The 16934-nt window shown below is 47.0% G+C and overlaps 2 protein-coding genes across 2 annotated transcripts; both read right to left on the bottom strand.

Annotated features, from left to right (window-relative positions):
• Positions 1-4665: 4665 nt before the first annotated feature.
• On the bottom strand, positions 4666-10892 carry SELENOS (selenoprotein S; the record flags this gene model as incomplete). The annotated part of the gene is made up of 6 exons (XM_079540923.1): positions 4666-4745; positions 6919-6997; positions 7094-7183; positions 8070-8176; positions 10477-10611; positions 10805-10892. 6 exons carry the CDS (start codon positions 10890-10892, stop codon positions 4666-4668), a joined length of 579 nt encoding a protein of 192 aa, XP_079397049.1.
• A 266-nt stretch (positions 10893-11158) lies between these two features.
• On the bottom strand, positions 11159-16392 carry SNRPA1 (small nuclear ribonucleoprotein polypeptide A'; the record flags this gene model as incomplete). Its single annotated transcript, XM_079541205.1, has 9 exons — positions 11159-11231; positions 11511-11604; positions 11960-12035; positions 12952-13031; positions 13550-13652; positions 13746-13792; positions 14682-14760; positions 15909-16056; positions 16311-16392. 9 exons carry the CDS (start codon positions 16390-16392, stop codon positions 11173-11175), a joined length of 768 nt encoding a protein of 255 aa, XP_079397331.1. The 3' UTR covers positions 11159-11172.
• Positions 16393-16934: the final 542 nt, after the last annotated feature.

Here is a 16934-nt window from a genome sequence, read left to right as displayed (position 1 = left end):
TGGTCACTGCTGCCCTTGCAGCACCACAGTTCATTACGTAGCACACAGGAAGAATTTCGGTTTGTAAACCGTGGTAGAGACAGAAGAAGGAATGAAAGTATTCATTTATCACTGCAGATTTTGCTCTGTGCTGAAAATGCCTCATAGCAGGCATGTGTTTCAAAACTAAAGCCATCAGAAGTCAGATGAATCAGAGCAGAGCCTGCATATCCGCCAGCCCATCACGACAGAAATCTGCAACAAAACATGGTTTGCACGTGGGTCAGCCCCAAAACCGAGCTGAGGAGACCCATTCCATTGCAGTCGTTGATTGCTTTATAAAAACTCATGGAAGTTTTGGAAGATGCTGGCTCTGGAGCTGGCAATACAGGCAGGCCGTGTGCCAGCACTGGAACAGCTGGGCTGGAAGCTCACACTTCAGCTACACAGCAGTGCAGCAGGGCCAGGACGCCGCCCAGCCAGCAGCCGTGTGCTCTGCCTTTGTGGTTGCAGAGCTGTTCCAAAAGCTAAGCTTCCATTCCAAAAAGGGGGAAAAAAAATAATAAACCCACATTTTCAGCTAACTCAAGCTTAGATTGATTTTTTTCTACAGTTGGGAATTGTACTGTTTTAGGGCTCAGTGATAGCGTGGACAGAAGCACGCTGTGCCCCACTCTTGGCTAACGGTGTGGCTTTGCAGCCTGGACAACATCAAAGATCCTTCACAGGGTGGATCTGATGCAGAGATATGAGCAGCTGTCAGCCAGTCCTGAATAAAATGCCACTGCCAGGGATGGGAACGGCCTCACTGAGTGCAGAAGGCAGGAATTAAAGTGTTAGCATGGTTCAAAGACAAACCAACCCAATCCAAGCACGTGAATCAGAACCAGCACAGTCCAAGGCTCAGGGCACAGAGCAGCAGCAGAACAGCCTGGTCCCACGAGATACAGAGCTTAGGGTCAAAATAGTACAAAACAGTACACATCTTTATACATCAGTGAAATATTTGTTAGCACTCATTGCAGCACATCTGCATCCAGCCTCTGCTGGAACTGCACTTCTCCACAGAAAGGAGTAAAGCGATCATTTCCACTCGCATGATGTCTGGGTAACACGGCGGGATGCCTGGCAGCAGCTCTGCTCACAGATCTGCTGTTTGCCTTCACTTTGAGTCCACCTTCTGCTGTTCACTACCAAAAACATCTCCTGTCAGAAACGCCTTTTGTTGCTGCCAACAATTAAGCATGCAGCGCAATACCAGCTCCTTCCAGCTTTTCCTCAGCTCATAACGTTTTTGAAAGGCCTCAGTAAATCCAAACAAATTTTAAGTGATTTCTTTTTGTTCAATTCCAGGACTCGGAATTGTTGGTGAATATTTAACAGAACTATGCACAGATTAGACCTCACCTGCAACTTTAAGTTTCTCCAGCACATAACGCATCTGAAAGGCCATGGAAGTCAGCCTATCTGTATTTCTCAAGCAAACACCGTTTTCAGGATGTTTTTGTCCCACCAAAGTTAGCTGCTTGTCTTAGGACACTTCAATGCTCAAGACAGATTCCTGTTCAGCTGTTAAGTACCACGATAAGCAGCATTTTAACTCCACTGTATCAGCTCTAAGCTTGTTGTCTAGTTTCTTCCAGTTGAAGATGCTTCCAGAACATCAGCATCAGTAGATTAAGGCTTCTTGCAAAACTGCTATTAAAAAAAAAAAAAGAATTCTCCTGAAGGCTTTCTAATATATCTTTCATAATGGCAAGTTCTTGGGAGTTGATACCAAAGCAGGAAAACAGATTTACGAGTGAGTTCACTATCATAGAATGTTTTCTGCATGCTTCACTCAACAGCTACAAGGCAACAAGCAACCAGACTTGTTTGTGGTCAAAGCAGAGCCTGCTATTTGAAGTCAGAGAAAAAAAACCCTTCTGCCTGTTTCCATAATTCATGAGGCAGAGGTTTTACAAACTGAGGTTCTTCCTCCCACTCTGTTCAGTAGCTTTGAAGCATCTGATGATGAAAAATGTAAGGACTTGCAAGTTGAGGGAGGGGGAAGGAAGAGAGAAAAATGAAGTTTCAAGAAATATGTAAGTCACTGTGCTCTCTGGATATGACTCCATATCTTAGAGTCGGGCAGAAACCCATAACCCCAGTCCTGGCCAGAAGCAAGAGCCAGTGAAAGATCAGCATATGCTCAGCTCAGATCTGCTTATTTATTCCTTTAGATGTTTTTACTGAACTAAATCAACCCATCTTCACCATTTTATCAACACAAAGAATTCTGTCTCTCTAAGACAGCAATCTGCCCTAAATGTTTTTCTGAAGACAGCTCCAAGACTGTTATTTGTTTCCCCAAACTCAAGGGGAAGGAGTTTGCCATAGGCACAAGTAAGACAACCCAGTTGTTCTTACTGATGAAGATCTTGAAAAATCTTCCCCTGCCTCTGTTTTCTGTTTGTTTGAATGTAGATGAAAACCTGAAGTTCTCACACTGCGCTCTGTTACAGTAATGAAAATTCAAGCATCAAAACGTACAGAAGGAAAGTAAGAAAAAACTCACGCAGCTCTGTCTCAAGACAGAACACCTCAAGGATCTCCATTTCACTTCATCTTCTCTGTGCGTTACAACACCCACCTGTAGGTCTGGAGTAAAAGGTTCTTCCTTCTTCCATTTTGTTAGCTGGCAACTTTAAAACTTTGCAGCAATATGCTGCTGTTATTTACAGCCAACAGAAAACCATGGATCAGTGAGGAAACTGTACCTACACACAGTGTATTCAAAGCTAGCCATCATACACACTGACAAGGCCTTGCAAGCATAAGCATTTAGAAGGAAGTTCTCAAGCAGCCCTAAACTATATAATAAGGTACTGACACAAACATAATGCCTACCTACAAACCCAGCAGTCAGGCACACACAGATGGAGCTATTTCACTCTTCACCAAGGACAGCCTGGATTTTAGTCATCTTTTGCATTTGTGCCAGAAAGAGTAGCAGGAGAATTGGAGGGGAGAAAAGCATTCTTACAATGACCGATTGCAACTTTATTTTCTGTCCGTGTTGCTGGGTATGTCAGAAGCATGAAGACCCCATGTGCTTCTGTTATTGGTCCCGTACAGTCTCTCATGTTACACGTTTGGTGGTCACAGGCTCTTTTCAGGGGGAAAAAGAACAACAGCTGATTGTGCTAGACAAGCTGAGAGCAAGGTAAGAACACACATCAGAATCCAGCAGGGCCATTCAGGACAGCCATGCAGGCAGGCCATCAATTCACACTGTGAGACACCTTCGGAACAGAAAACAGAGCAGCAGCTCTTTGCATTGCCGAGGTGAAACCCTGACACCACATGGCCAGTGCTGAGTGCAGTCCTGCTGCCAGGAAAGCAGGCACCACACAGGGCTCAGGGCAGGTCGGGCTGCTCTTTCCCCTTTCAAAGTGCTGACCGTGTCCAAGCTGACCATGCTTGTGAATACTCTCCTCCTCAAACTGTATTTGTTAGCAGCAATTCGGAAAGAAATTTGGCTCTGCTAAGAGCAAAAGTCTTTGTTGTCTATTTTCTTCATTCAAATTCAGCTAGGATGAAGTGCCTAACAGCTACTAACCCAGCCTGCCCGTGTCACAATCACTGCAGGTGGGGAAGGCAATGCAGAGTTGCACTTGCTAAGCTCGAGGAAATCTGATTTGGTCATAACTGAAGGTGATTCTTCTAGAAAGCACAATTTTGAACACAGAACACCTGAGGAAAACAAAATGGTTAAAAAACAAATGAATCACTTAAAGACAAGCCAACAAAACAGCCACTGTTTGTGGAGACAACCAACTGAAAACGATTTCATTTGATCTCACATGTTTTGCTTCACACACACATACAAAACGCTTCAGCATTCCACTTCATCCACATTCATTGCACAGGAACATATGCCTTCCATATAAAAAGATGCTGTAGAAAACCACAAGATTGTAAGTGCTAGATTCATGATTTGTTTGCAATTATATTTAATATTAACTGTATCGTTTTTACAAAGCAGTGGAAAATAAAAAAAAAAAAAAAAAAAGAATAGCAAGAAACCCTCATCTGCTGCCTAGCATCAGTAATCCTCATTGGTTTGTTCACCATTTGTAAGGAAAACATCATACAAAGCTGCTTGTCACAGAGACTCTTCCACAATAAGGAGCTTCTGGTGCAAACCCAACCCATCTGTCAGTTCATCCAGGTTTCCTCAAAGGCTCTCCTTCTAAAATTGAACCTGTCTGCCCACGATAATATTCTTCCCTCCCATGTATCTTCCAGCCAAACACAGGAAATCCCATTGCACTCGTGTAAGGTTGGTGAAGCCCCTCGTTTTAAGCAGGTAAACTGAGGTCTAGTCATTGATTTGTTTGAGGCCAGACTTCTGGATGGTCAGCCATGGAACCCAGCTCTCACAACCACAAATGATCATCCTGGCTGGAGACTAAACTCCTCACTAAAGAGAAAACAAAGTGACTAATTACACTGACATTATTTCTTCCTTCATCCTCTCTTAGAGGATCAGATATTTTTCTCGTGTAGCTACTGTTAATATTCAGAAATGGTGTGAATCTGTGTTAACACCTGTGCTCAAACAAATCCCAAAGGAGTCAGTGTGGCAGCAAACTGTAGGCAGCAGACAGTGGGTAAGCTGAAGGGACCCCAGGCAGGTTAGCCTCATCCACCTGCAGAGGGGCCCCTACGGCCTGGTCTCCAGGAACAAGTTCCACCTCCTTCTCCAGACAGGGGGTTATAGCCTGGAAGGACAGATGAGAAATCCACAGTCACAGCCAACAGGAGTTTGCCAACACGCGTGGAACGCCACAATTAAATTTCACAGTGATTTGCACCTTATTGCACAGGGAGCAACTCAAGGAAAAAATGAGGAAAAGGAAAGCAGAGAAATTATCCAGACTTGAGGAGGTTCATTTTATAGTGCTGATGGTAAAAAGCCATTGCAAAATGTTTGTGTTCTAGTTGGACAACGGGGATTAAATTAAATTGAAATTAATTGCCACTTAATTCCTCTAAGTCTGCATTAAAGCCTTAATGGTGCTCTGCAGTTGCAGCAGAACAGTAAGGGTTTATCTGTCCTCCAAGTGCCTGAATAGCTAAGGACATCAAATAATCATAGGATGGCCTGGGTTGAAAAGGATCACGATGCTCATCCAGTTTCAACCCCCTGCTGTGTGCAGGTCACCAACAGCAGACCAGGCTGCACAGAGCCACATCCAGCCTGGCCTTGAATGCCTGCAGGGATGGGGCATCCACAGCCCCCTTAGACAGCCTGTTCCAACTCTGTCACCATCTTCAAATCATCTTTTATTCCTGTCCTGCATGGAATATTCTAAAGGTCAAAAAACTTACCAATACTGTAAGACGTGTCTTTAAATGAATTAGAAAAGGCAAATGTGTGCAGTGAGGCAAACAGCCACTTCAGCTGAACCTCCTACTGCCACAGCTACAGGCAACTTCATGTTATCAGTAAGTACTTGGAAAGATTCAACGTGGCAAATACCTTCACTCAGTACAAGGTAAAGGAAAGTGGGAAGCCTGCTCCTAGCCTTGCTAACGAGCAGGTTTCAAAGCAACCTGTCTTTCTGAAACTTCAAGAGTCTTTGAAGCTCGTTTTTCTCATACTAGCAAAGTTCTGCTTTCTAGCTCAATTCAGCAGCTGAACAGGACAGATGGTTCTTTCGCTTCATCCGTAGCTAACTCACGAGGAGATCAGAGACCTCTAATTCTATAATCTGTTAGTTGAGCCAAGATTCTGTTCAGCTGAAACTAGGACAGGTAGCATCTGGAAGGATGCCTCAGCCCAGCTGCCCCAGTCATGTTTCCCAGCACATGAAGGAAACGTGCTAAGAGAAAGCATGCATTTCTCATCCCTGTAGTGGTCAACGTTCTGTGCAGGAGCTACAAAAGATACTGGACAGCAGCAGACACTCGACTGCATATAATGGGATGAATCAATCCATCAGACAGTTCCTTCAAACGTTGCCAGCAGCTGTTGGTATGGATGCTCAAAGCAGAACTTAGCACTGAACTGCTACTGACATGCAATATTCTTTAATCAAGAATCATAGGGTTCAATACATTCAATCATGTAATTTACTCACTCCTGCACCCTAAGTGCATTTCCCTTTTAGCTTGTTGTGATTGAGGTTTATCTGTATAATCCAGTCCACTGTGGAAAAATCATTATTAAATTATGATAAATTAACAATTGCAAGTATAGCAAAAGTTGTTAGGCCAAGAGGAGAGAAAGGACAACAGCTGCACAGCTGATTCACAGCAGTGATCCTTATGTGGAGGATTTAAGGCTACAGACAACAAGTAATTAATCCATCAAGACAAATTTCAGTGGCTGACATTAAGTGTGGTGGTAAGACAGTAATGGTGGATTGCAGAGCTGGCAGCCATTCTATGGGTCAGCAGGATTTGTGCATCCAGCAGTCGTTACCTCAACACTGATAAACAAGGCCACATTCTTCTTAGGGAAAGGTTTCAGTGGATGGAATCTACGTAACACAAAGTAAGATTTTCTTCTTACACTTCATTATTATTGCAGGTGACTAAAGGACAGACCAAATGGAATTAGATGGCTTTCAAACAGTGAAGGAGGAGTCCCAGAAGTATTGCAAGAGCCTGTAGTTTTAGTCACAACAATCTCAGTGAGTTATGGCCAAAATGCTGTCTCTCCCTGGGGAAAAGCACGAGGGAGCTTCCTGCTGCTCTGCCCAAAATTCAAACAGACCACAGTGGGTAGAGCTAAAGAACTCACTCGTAAGGCACATTTTGTTTCCTCCATGAATAAGAGAAAAATGATGGGTAATTATGTAACAGCTTTGTACACAGCAACACGAGCAGTGCACTGAGCTGCACGCAGCTCTGCCTCAAGACAGAACACCTCAAGGGTTTCATACTCACCACCTCCTCGCAAGGGCTTCTTGTTTGGTTTAGATTTCGGGACTGCTGATGAGGTGGAGGCACCAGATTCTGCTTCTTGCTGTTCACCAAAGCAAACATTGCTCAGAACTCAGTCAGTGTGAATTCAGCTGATCTAATTACGTGCACGTAACCTGATTAACAACACAGTTGTTACCTGACTCAGTTTCAGGTTTCCTTTATAACTTTTTCCTTCTTGCATACTTTCCCACATTTCTATCTTCTGCCTTCGCTTCTGTTCTTCAAGCTAAGAAACAAAATGAGGACACATCAGACTAAGATTTTAGCATGAATTGCCATTGCTACAGGAACAGCTACAGCAGGGTACACGAAAGCCACTGGATCCATCTTTACCTGATGCAGTATCTCAGCTTACAGAAGCATTGACTTTTTAAATGCTCAAGCTTTCCCAAGGACAGAACAGCAACCCCTCTTTCCCCAGCACATACAGATTTGGACTGCAGCTTATTCTGACACCTTGATGCTTGAAAGTACAATAAAACTGAGTGGCCAGCTTAAATCATTAGTCTATGGAAAGGATGAAGCATTGCATCTGATGGTCACTGGATGCACAGTGAAGGGTTCTACAAAGCAAAAAGGTGCTTTTCAAATTAGCAAGATAACCAGCTATGCTTCTGGAAGTGTCAGTTATAAGCTGAAATCTGGATGTAGCTGATTTCAAAAGCAAAGATGAAAGAACCAGGATTAATGAGCAATATTAGTGTTTTGCTGATCACATCCACTCTTTACATTGATTTACAACTCCAAGATGGCAAGGCCCAAAGTGTTCCAGCCAAATACATTCTTGCAGATAAGCATTGATCACGTCAAGAATGAGCAAAACACTAACCATACCAATCACTCTAATTAATTAACTAAGAGCAGGAGGACCTCAGGCCAACACATCATACAAGTACATTGAACGGCCATCATGATACCTAATGCCTGTTATCACAAAGTGCATCAACCATATGAAAAGCAGATCGGATGAAGGAGGGAGAAGAATCCCACGTCCCCCATCCCAGCAGAGGGATCCTATTCTGGTATCTAGCATGGTATGCAGCTTTCTACAACAGCAGCAAAGCACCTGATGACAAGTTAGGGAGTTAAAGAAAGAACAGCTCTCCAGTTACCTGTCTTTGTTTTTCTTTGTATCTTTCTGCTTGTGCATTCAGCTCCTCTTGCATCCTCAGACGAGATGCCAACAAAGCTTCTTGCCTTCTTACCACCATGTCAGGCTCTAGGGAACAGTCAGAGAGTTTGCAACGCAGTTTAAAATGGACTCTAAACGGTATCCTGAAAGAACCACAATAAGGAAAGGCACACATCTCTCACTGCAGCAGCTCCACAGAAAATCACAGCTCAAGTTCAGTTTGCAGCTGATTTTTTACAGTAACTCATATGCTGATTTAAATTTCATATTTGAATATTTTTAGAGCAATTGCTTTAACGAGCTTTTAACGAACATGGACACTGATGGAACAAACCCATACAAAATTAACATCCGAGCATCTAGGATATTTGCTTCTATTTCTGAAGCATTTGCTCAATATAACTTCAGAAATATCATCCATGCTTCACAGGAATCCCATTTTTATCCACAGAACTTGTTTGATGCAGAAGCAGAAGGCAATCAGCCCACATCTACTCCTTCTCCTCGGAATTGCTGCTGCTGCTTGGGTTACAGCAGCAAAGCAGAGGCAGATTTAACATGCTCTATCAGCAGGGAAATTACTCATGGATGTCAAACATATCTCAACAGAAAACTGGCAGCCTTGGGAAATCTACATTAAGAAACTGCCTCCCTTCACAGAATCACAGAATCACCCGGGTTGGAAGGGACCTCAAGGATCATGTAGTTCCAACCCCCCTGCCTAGCAGGGCCACCAAACATCCACATTTAGATCAGGTTGCCCAGGACCCCGTCCAACCTGGCCTTGAACACGTCCAAGGACGGGGCATCCACAACCTCCCTGGGCACTCCCTTCACCATTGGCCTTCTCACCCAGAGGGTGGTGAGGCACTGAACAGGTTGCCCAAGGAGGCTGTGGGTGCCCCATCCCTGCAGGCATTCAAGGCCAGGCTGGATGTGGCTCTGGGCAGCCTGGGCTGCTGGTTGGTGACCTGCACACAGCAGGGGGTTGGAATCATCAACGTGCTCCTTTTCAACCCAGGCCATTCTGTGATTCTATAAAGAAGTTAAAAGAAAAATGCTACCCAAACCAAGGGTAAATATCACCTTTTTCTTTTTTTCCCAGTTACTGAAGTATCTCCAACATTTGTTTGACTCCTTAAGTGTTTGTTACCACCCAACAAATGTGAAAAAAGAAATTCAAGTGGTTTCAGGAATTTTGTTTTATAGGCAGATCTGGCAATTGAACCAAGATTCAATTATGACACAAAAGACCATCAGCAGAATAAAGGCATGTAAATAACATTTTCTGAGGCCAGCATGCCAGAGGGATTAGTGCCAATCACTCATTCTTTCAGCAGATCCATAAGGAAAGACCATGATTTACAGCAACAAGTCTTCAAGAGAGGCAAGACCATAACCCTGTAAGATTTTCAACCTTTGCCACACTTAAAGGGCAACACAAGCAAGAGGCAGATACACCCCAAAGGTACACAATCCTAATGGAGTAGGAATTGTGAAGGAATAATTCATAGAGACAATGAATATTAACCAAAAGTTTGGCTTTTTTCAAGCTTTTAGCTATTGCTTTTCTTTGAGAATTCTCTTTTTATACTTGACCACAGCTCCTTTAAAGCACGTGGCTCTCTAAAATCCTGCACTGTCAGAGCAGTTATTCCCTTGCACTGCCCTGCTCCTTCTCTCCCAATCTCATTACTTCGTGCCCCAATCCCATCACATTACAGACTTTTAGAGGCATTTCTCTTGGTTTAACCTTTCCTTATTGTTGCTTTCAAAAAGATCTGTACAGTTTTGCAGACCTTACAATCATAGGCTCATTAAGGTTGGGAAAGACCCCAAAGTTCACCAAGCCCAAGAGCACCCCAAACCCATCCCACTACGTCCACTGACCCCGTCCCTCAGCGCCACATCTCCACAGCTCCTGAACATCTCTGCACACAGTGGCTTCACCACCTCCCTGGGCAGCCCGTGCCAACGCACCGCTGCTCTTTTTTTCCTGACATCCAACCTTTGGTCCAATGTCAGGCCTTCACCTCCCATCCCATCGCTGTTACCTGGGAGCAGAGGCTGAACCCCATCCCCCCCAACACCACACCCTCCTCTCAGGGATCAGCAGAAAGCAATAAGGATTCCTGAGCCTCCTTTACTCCAGACAGCCCCGCTCCCTGAGCTGCTCTCCACAAGACTGCGCTCCTTCACAGCTTCGCTGCCTTTCTGTGGACACAGCCCAGCGTTAAAATCCCTCTCTGCAGAATACCTTCTCGCTGCCATGAAGCAGCATTCTGCACGTGTGGAACCGAACAGCTGTCAGACAACTGAGCAGCCCCCCGCAGGCACCCGGAAGCCGACAGCCAGGATGAGCACACAGCCCTCAGCGCCGTACAAACCTATGTCTGCTCCAGCTGCTCCTCGCTGGCTGCTGGGCCTCATCCCCCACCGCGACGAAATCTTCTGCACGATGAGATAGATGGCGACGCAGGCCAGCAGGACGTACCAGCCATAGCTCGACAGCAGGGCGCCCACTACGAGGAGAACGAGGCGTCGCTCGCGGCTCCTCAGCACGGACCACCGCCGCCCGAGGCAGGCCGGACAACGCGGCTCCAACCGCGGCTCCTCACACCGCCGCCCCCGAGGCCCAGCTCCCCCCACCTCACGCCCGGTTCTCCTCGCCCGCTCCCCTCACCCCACCGCTCCCCGTCTCCACCCCGGCCCCACCCGTGTGCTGCAGCAGCTCGAGCCCTTCCCGTTCCACAGCCGGTTTCCCCGGGCCCGGCCCGGCTCCGCCGCGGTCCCCGAGCTCCATGGCCCCGCTGCCGCCTCACGTCCGGGAGCCGCCCGTCCGCCAATCACCGCCCTCCCCGTCCTCTGCCGCCTCGCGGACAGAGAGCCAATCGGCAACAGAAAGGGATGACGTCACGGCCGCATGGACCAATGAGAAGAAGGGAAAGGCGGAGGGACCAATCGCAGAGCTAGCCCCTCCCCCCGGATGCAGGAAGCAGGCGGGGCACAGGCAGAGCGGGCACGGCGCTTTATTGAGCGCGGCGCGGCACAACGCCACGTGGGCAGCTCGGCGTCGGCGGGAGCTACGAGCCGGTGGGGACGGGATCTTCCTCCATCTCCTCCTCGGCGTCCTCGGCCGAGCCTGTAAGAGAGCAGAACGCAGCGCGATGAGCGCACGCTGTGAGTCTGGTGCTGCACGCCAGATGCGGGCCTGGCCGTGAACGCTCTGCCGGCCGGGCAGCTCGCGCGCTGAGTGCACGGACCGAGGGAGGTGGTCCTGTGCCATCCCAACCAGCAAATCACAGCCATCTCACATCTGTGAGGTTTCTCAACGCCCTCCCAGCGTAACCTCCTTGCTGAGATCACAGGAAGGAATCGAAAGAGGAGGGTTCTGTTTAGGAAAGAAAAGCAGCACCGTCACCTGGTTTTCGCTCTCTGCCGGGGATCTGGCCGGCCTGCAGCAAGCCTTTCAGCCTCTCCACTTCAGCCAATGTTGAGGCATTTGCTATGGCAGTCTGAAAAACAGACAGAGGAGCACAGTGAATCTTCACGTGCAGCACACCAGCCCACAGAGAATAAACACAGCAAGCTGGTTTTGTTTTGCAGGTAAATTAAGCCAAGCACAGTCTTGTTCCCCCCAGTTACGCAAGCTGAGCTGTCCTGGGCAAGCTCTAGGCTCAAAACGAAGTTTTAGTCAAGTTTTCCATATGACACGGTAGAAGCTACAGAAAAAGCACCTAGAACAAACAGAACCTTCTGTTCTACTCATCTGAACAGTCAGCCGTTGCCAGGAAGAAGAAAACATTTCTTCAGTTGGGATTCCCAATTGTTTTCCTCTGCTTTTATCTGAGTGCTGTTGGGCACACTCACCTTAATTGCCTCAACATCACCCGGCGAGGGCCCGGCTTTCTTTTTGTCTGTTGGCAGACCAGCACCTGGATTGAAGCTTCAGAGGAAAAAGCAAAGAGGTGCCATTACTCCCTGGGAGGAGTGCGTGCTTCTCTTACTTCCAAAGCAGGTTTGGAAGCATTTCATTCAATCAAGTGTAGTATCTTATCTTTGTTAACAAACTGATACAGTGATGAATTGCCTCCTTCAGAAACACCAACCACTTGTCCTCGCTGTCCCATCCCCCCTCCCATCTTTTCATCTGCTCATGACAAGAGCCAGACTGTCACTTTATAAGCAAGCAGCTGACAAAAGCCTTTGGATTTGGATGTTGTTGAACACACGGGAGGTCTGTAACCATTACAAAAAGCAGAGTGGATAAAGACAAAGTAAATGAAGTTGGATTTCCTCTTCTGACATGTCTAATGGGATATTGTGACAGCCCATACATAAGCCTATGTTAGGAGAACACATCTGTCTCTGAAAATGGAAGTCAAAGAGCACACAGCTGGAAAGAACTTCCCGAAATAGTGACCCAGTTCAGAGACCTGCAGCCTCTCCTGCAGCTGCACGTGGACATTTGGTGTGTTTATTGGGTATTTAGTTCAGTGATTTACTTGCTCTAATGCTATCACAGACCTCAATCATTTCCACTCACAAACCATCGTGAGAGCCCATCTGTTAACAGTTTCAAATATTCACAGTCACTGGCAAACCAGATTTTTCAGTTCCCAATCACGTAGAGAGCAAAACTGAGCAAACAACAGCCACCTCTCTGCAGTAAAGTAACAAAGAGCAAAAAACCAAGAAGTTTCCTGCATACTGATATACAGCAACCCAGCCTGACCAAACAGATTTCTGAGATGTGTTCACCACCATCCAAAAACTAGGGATGTCCCAGGGCAGTCGTAATGCTGCACACAAAGTGGTGTTTCTGAAGGAGAATGCCAGTGGAAGTGTTTGTTTTATCTTACGTTTTGGATCTCCTGGCAATATCCTTTGCAAGCTGTGCACCCCGTTTGCCCTTGAACATTTTCTCTGCCTCCTGTCGCTCCTACAGCGATACCACACACACAAAGTTAATTTGAGAACGTAGCATTGTGCAAAGCTGCTGTCTTTGCAAAGAAAGATGCTCTGGCTCATCTTCAGTGAACAACGGCACGAGGAGAGCAGACATAAAAACAAGCACCAACACACTGCCACACTGCACTCGAGGTGCATCACATCAGTGCTCCTGCAACAACAACCCCACGCTTCTACAGGGAAAGCAGAGGGCTCTGCTGTCATCTCTCATTCCTTTCTCTAGGTTTGTCTTACCACCACTGTTAGCAGCCAGAAAAGTCAGACTAAGCAAACAACAGCAGCAAAACATATTAAAACTAATGAAGCAGACTGTATCCTTAACAGTGTGAAACCATCAAAGAGAAGCATGGCTTTCAGAGCCTCGCAGGACACAGAGTTTCACTACAGTTTACAACTGGGGCAAAATGCTCCTTGTTTTCACTACAGTCCCAAGAGTTAACAGGAGAAAAGGTCTCCATCTGGTGTTCAATCAGAAGGTGACAGACTTACTTTGAGTTTCACTTTCTGAAAATCCAGCACTCTGACTTGGGGAACTTTGTAGATAACATATAATCTGTAATGCTTCTTATTTGTTACTGGATTCCTTAAAATGCTACAAGGCAAATAAAGGTCATAAAGAGTTACTTAGTTTGAAATATATTACAATAAATTACAAACAATGGCTTTTCTTTTCAAGATGACATACCTCAGGTAAGTCAACGATTTAATACTTGACAGTGGATCCAGTTCACCCTACGTAACGGGAAGAACAGAGTAAGAATCTCAAATCCATTTCACAGCCATCAAATATTTCAGAACGAAGCTCCTGAGCTCCTGGCTCTGAAAGAGGACCTAAAATCCCCCACTCCTTTCAAGCTCACTTGTTTGGAAACGGCAGCATTTGCACCATTGTGGCAAATGACTGCAGTGAGTCAACAGTGTTCCATTCAATGGCACTGTATGCAATTTAAAACTGAACAGTTTTGGTTTCCTCTATGGAAAACACACATCCCAGAAAAAGGAAAAAAACCAAGACAGTAACAAAGCAAGTTTCAGTCCTAACACATAACTAAGAATTGTAAGCTTCAAGCAGACCTGCTGGATATTAAATCTGCATAAATGGATTCAAATCTGTTTAATTTCTACACATAAGACAGCAACAAAACCAATACAGTTGCACTAAGGCACCTTGCTTATGAATTCACTAATTCAAAGGAAGAACATGAGAAATTGTGCTCTTAGGTTTTCTACTTTTGAGTAAGAGACAAAAAAAGTTCAAAGTGAATTTTCATATCTTAAAAAAAAAAAAAAACCAAACAACAAAACCAGGGGCTGTTTATTCAGTCCAAAATTAGACCTAAAATATTTCATTTCAAGGTATTGAGGTCACTTCTGTGAGTGCTCCTTAGTGGACTCTCGTTTGCATTTTGGAGACCAAGCAGAATTACTACAGTTAGTTTAGCAGGAAGCCCACCAAGACTTTGATTGCTGCTGCACTGCATGCTGCAAATGATGTTCATTAGGATACATGCACCACCACGACTAACAAATTCACATCATACTGAGGAAAAAAACTAATCAGAAAGGTGACAAAAACGCACAGTTTAGAGCCGTTAAGATGTTTTCTGCATCAATAACTTACCAGTTCAGATATGTTGTTGTTGGTAAGAATGAGCTCTGTAAGACTGGGCAGAGCTTGTTCAAGTCCTTCCCCAATCCGACTACAGAAGAACAAAAACACAAAGATTTCATCTTTGGCTGGAAATTAACAGTGATGAACGTATACAGAGAAATACAAAAATCACAGAATCATTAAGGCTGGAAAGACCTCTGAGATCATTCGTATTAGGTTAGATGTTAGGAGGAAGTTTTTCACCCAGAGGGTGGTGAGGCACTGAACAGGTTGCCCAAGGAGGTTGTGGATTCTCCATCCCTGGAGGCATTCAAGGCCAGGCTGGATGTGGCTCTGGGCAGCCTGGTCTGCAAGAGGGCCAGTGCCACCCTGGCCTGCATTAGAAACAGTGTGGGCAGCAGGAGCAGGGAGGTGATCATCCCCCTGTGCTCAGCACTGGTGAGGATGCACCTTGAGTACTGCACTCAGTTTTGGGCCCCTTACTACAAAAAAGACATTGAGGCCCTGGAACGTGTGCAGAGACAGGCAACAAAACTGGTGAGGGGTCTGGAGCACAAGTCTTATGAGGAGCTGCTGAGGGAACTGGGATTGTTCAGTGTGGAGAAGAAGAGGCTCAGGGGAGACCTCACTGCACTCTACAACTTCCTGAAGGGAGGCTGTGGTGAGGAGGGGTTTGGCCTCTTCTCCCAGGCAACAAACAGGACCTGAGGAAATGGCCGCAAGTTGAACCGGAGGAGGTTTGGGTTGGACATAAGGAAGAACTTTTTCTCTCCGAGAGTGGTCAGGCACTGGAATGGCTGCCCAGGGAGGTGGTGGAGTCGCCGTCCCTGGCAGTGTTCAAGAGGTGCCTGGATGAGGAGCTGCGAGGTCTGGCTTAGTGCCTGTGGTGGCAGTGGTAGTGGGAGGGTGGTTGGACTGGATGATTTTGTAGATTGTTCCAACCTCATGATTCTATGATTCTACTATGGGAGTAGTGAACGAACTTCAAAGACTCAAAACAAATTCCAGACCCTGCATCTCATTGTCTTTCTAAAAAGGGAACACAGACCTGGGGCAGAACTCTGCAATGAACAAAGCTGGCTAATTGAAGGCTGAAGCAAATACTGAGCATTATTTCTTCCCCATAAAGCAAACGTTTCTACTCCTATCCAGTACTGAAAGATGCAGGCACGCTTCTCTTCCCAAAAGCATTCTTGCCTGTCCGAGGTCCCGTCAGATCACAACACAAGCACGTACCAAATCCTGTTGTTATTCATCAGAAGAGTCTTCAGCCTTCTCAACAGAGGGAACCCATCCAGTTTCCGGATCTCATTATCCGAGAAATCAATCGCATCAAACTGATCCAACGTGGCCCCTAAGTTCTCAATGACGGGGATTTTATATCCTGCGGGGGGAGAGAAAAGCAAGGAGGGAATCAGCGCCCACAGGTCAAGGAAAGAAAGGAGGCGCAGTGCCGCCTCGGGGGCAGATCTGAGCGGGAAGAGCCGCAACAGCCGCACAGCCGCTCCGCAGCCCGGCCCGTTCCCCTGCAGGCCCCGCGCCGCCCAGCGCGGCCCTTCCCGCGCACGCCGCTCCCACACGGGCCCGCGCCCCCCCCCCCCAACCCAGGCACGGCTCCGCCCGGCAGATCCGTCGCACCCCGCAGGTCGAGCTCGCGGTCTCGGACGGCGTTGGTGTATTGAGCCGCCTGCTCGATCAGCTCCGCCGTCAGCTTCACCATCCCGCCAGGCCGCGCCGAACCGCCAACACGCCGGACCGCCTTGCAAGCCGAGCGCCGAGCAGCCGAGCGCAGCCGAACACAACCGAGCGTAGCCGAACACAACCGAGCGCAGCCGAACACAACCGAGCGCAGCCGAACACAACCGAGCGCAGCCGAACACAACCGAGCGCCGAGCAGCCGAGAGCAACCGAGCGGGGCCGATCTCTGCCGAGCCCCGCCAGGCCGCGCAGCCGAGCGCCGAGAGGGAATGGGCCGTGCTGTGCTCCCTTCAGCTCCTCCTCCGCAAAATGGCGGTCGGGGAGGCGTTGCGTGGAGGTGGATTTCCTGAACGTCCCGGACTGGAAGGGAAGCGCACAGATCACGGAATCACAGGATCACAGCGTGGTTGGGTGGGAAGGGACTTCGCAGGGTGCTGCAGAGAGGAGCATCCACCGCCTCCCGGGGCAACCTGTGCCAGTGCATCACCAGCCTTACTATAAATAAGCGCCACGTTTTCCTTGTGCTCATCTAACTCTGCTGTGATCACAGCTGAAGCACTTCGG

The sequence above is a fragment of the Tetrao urogallus genome, assembly GCF_951394365.1.
Source record: "Tetrao urogallus genome assembly, chromosome: 11".
In the NCBI taxonomy this organism is placed as follows: Eukaryota; Metazoa; Chordata; class Aves; order Galliformes; family Phasianidae; genus Tetrao; species Tetrao urogallus.
The sequence above is the reverse complement of the archived record's forward strand: the minus strand, read 5'-3'. Positions and strand labels throughout refer to the sequence as shown.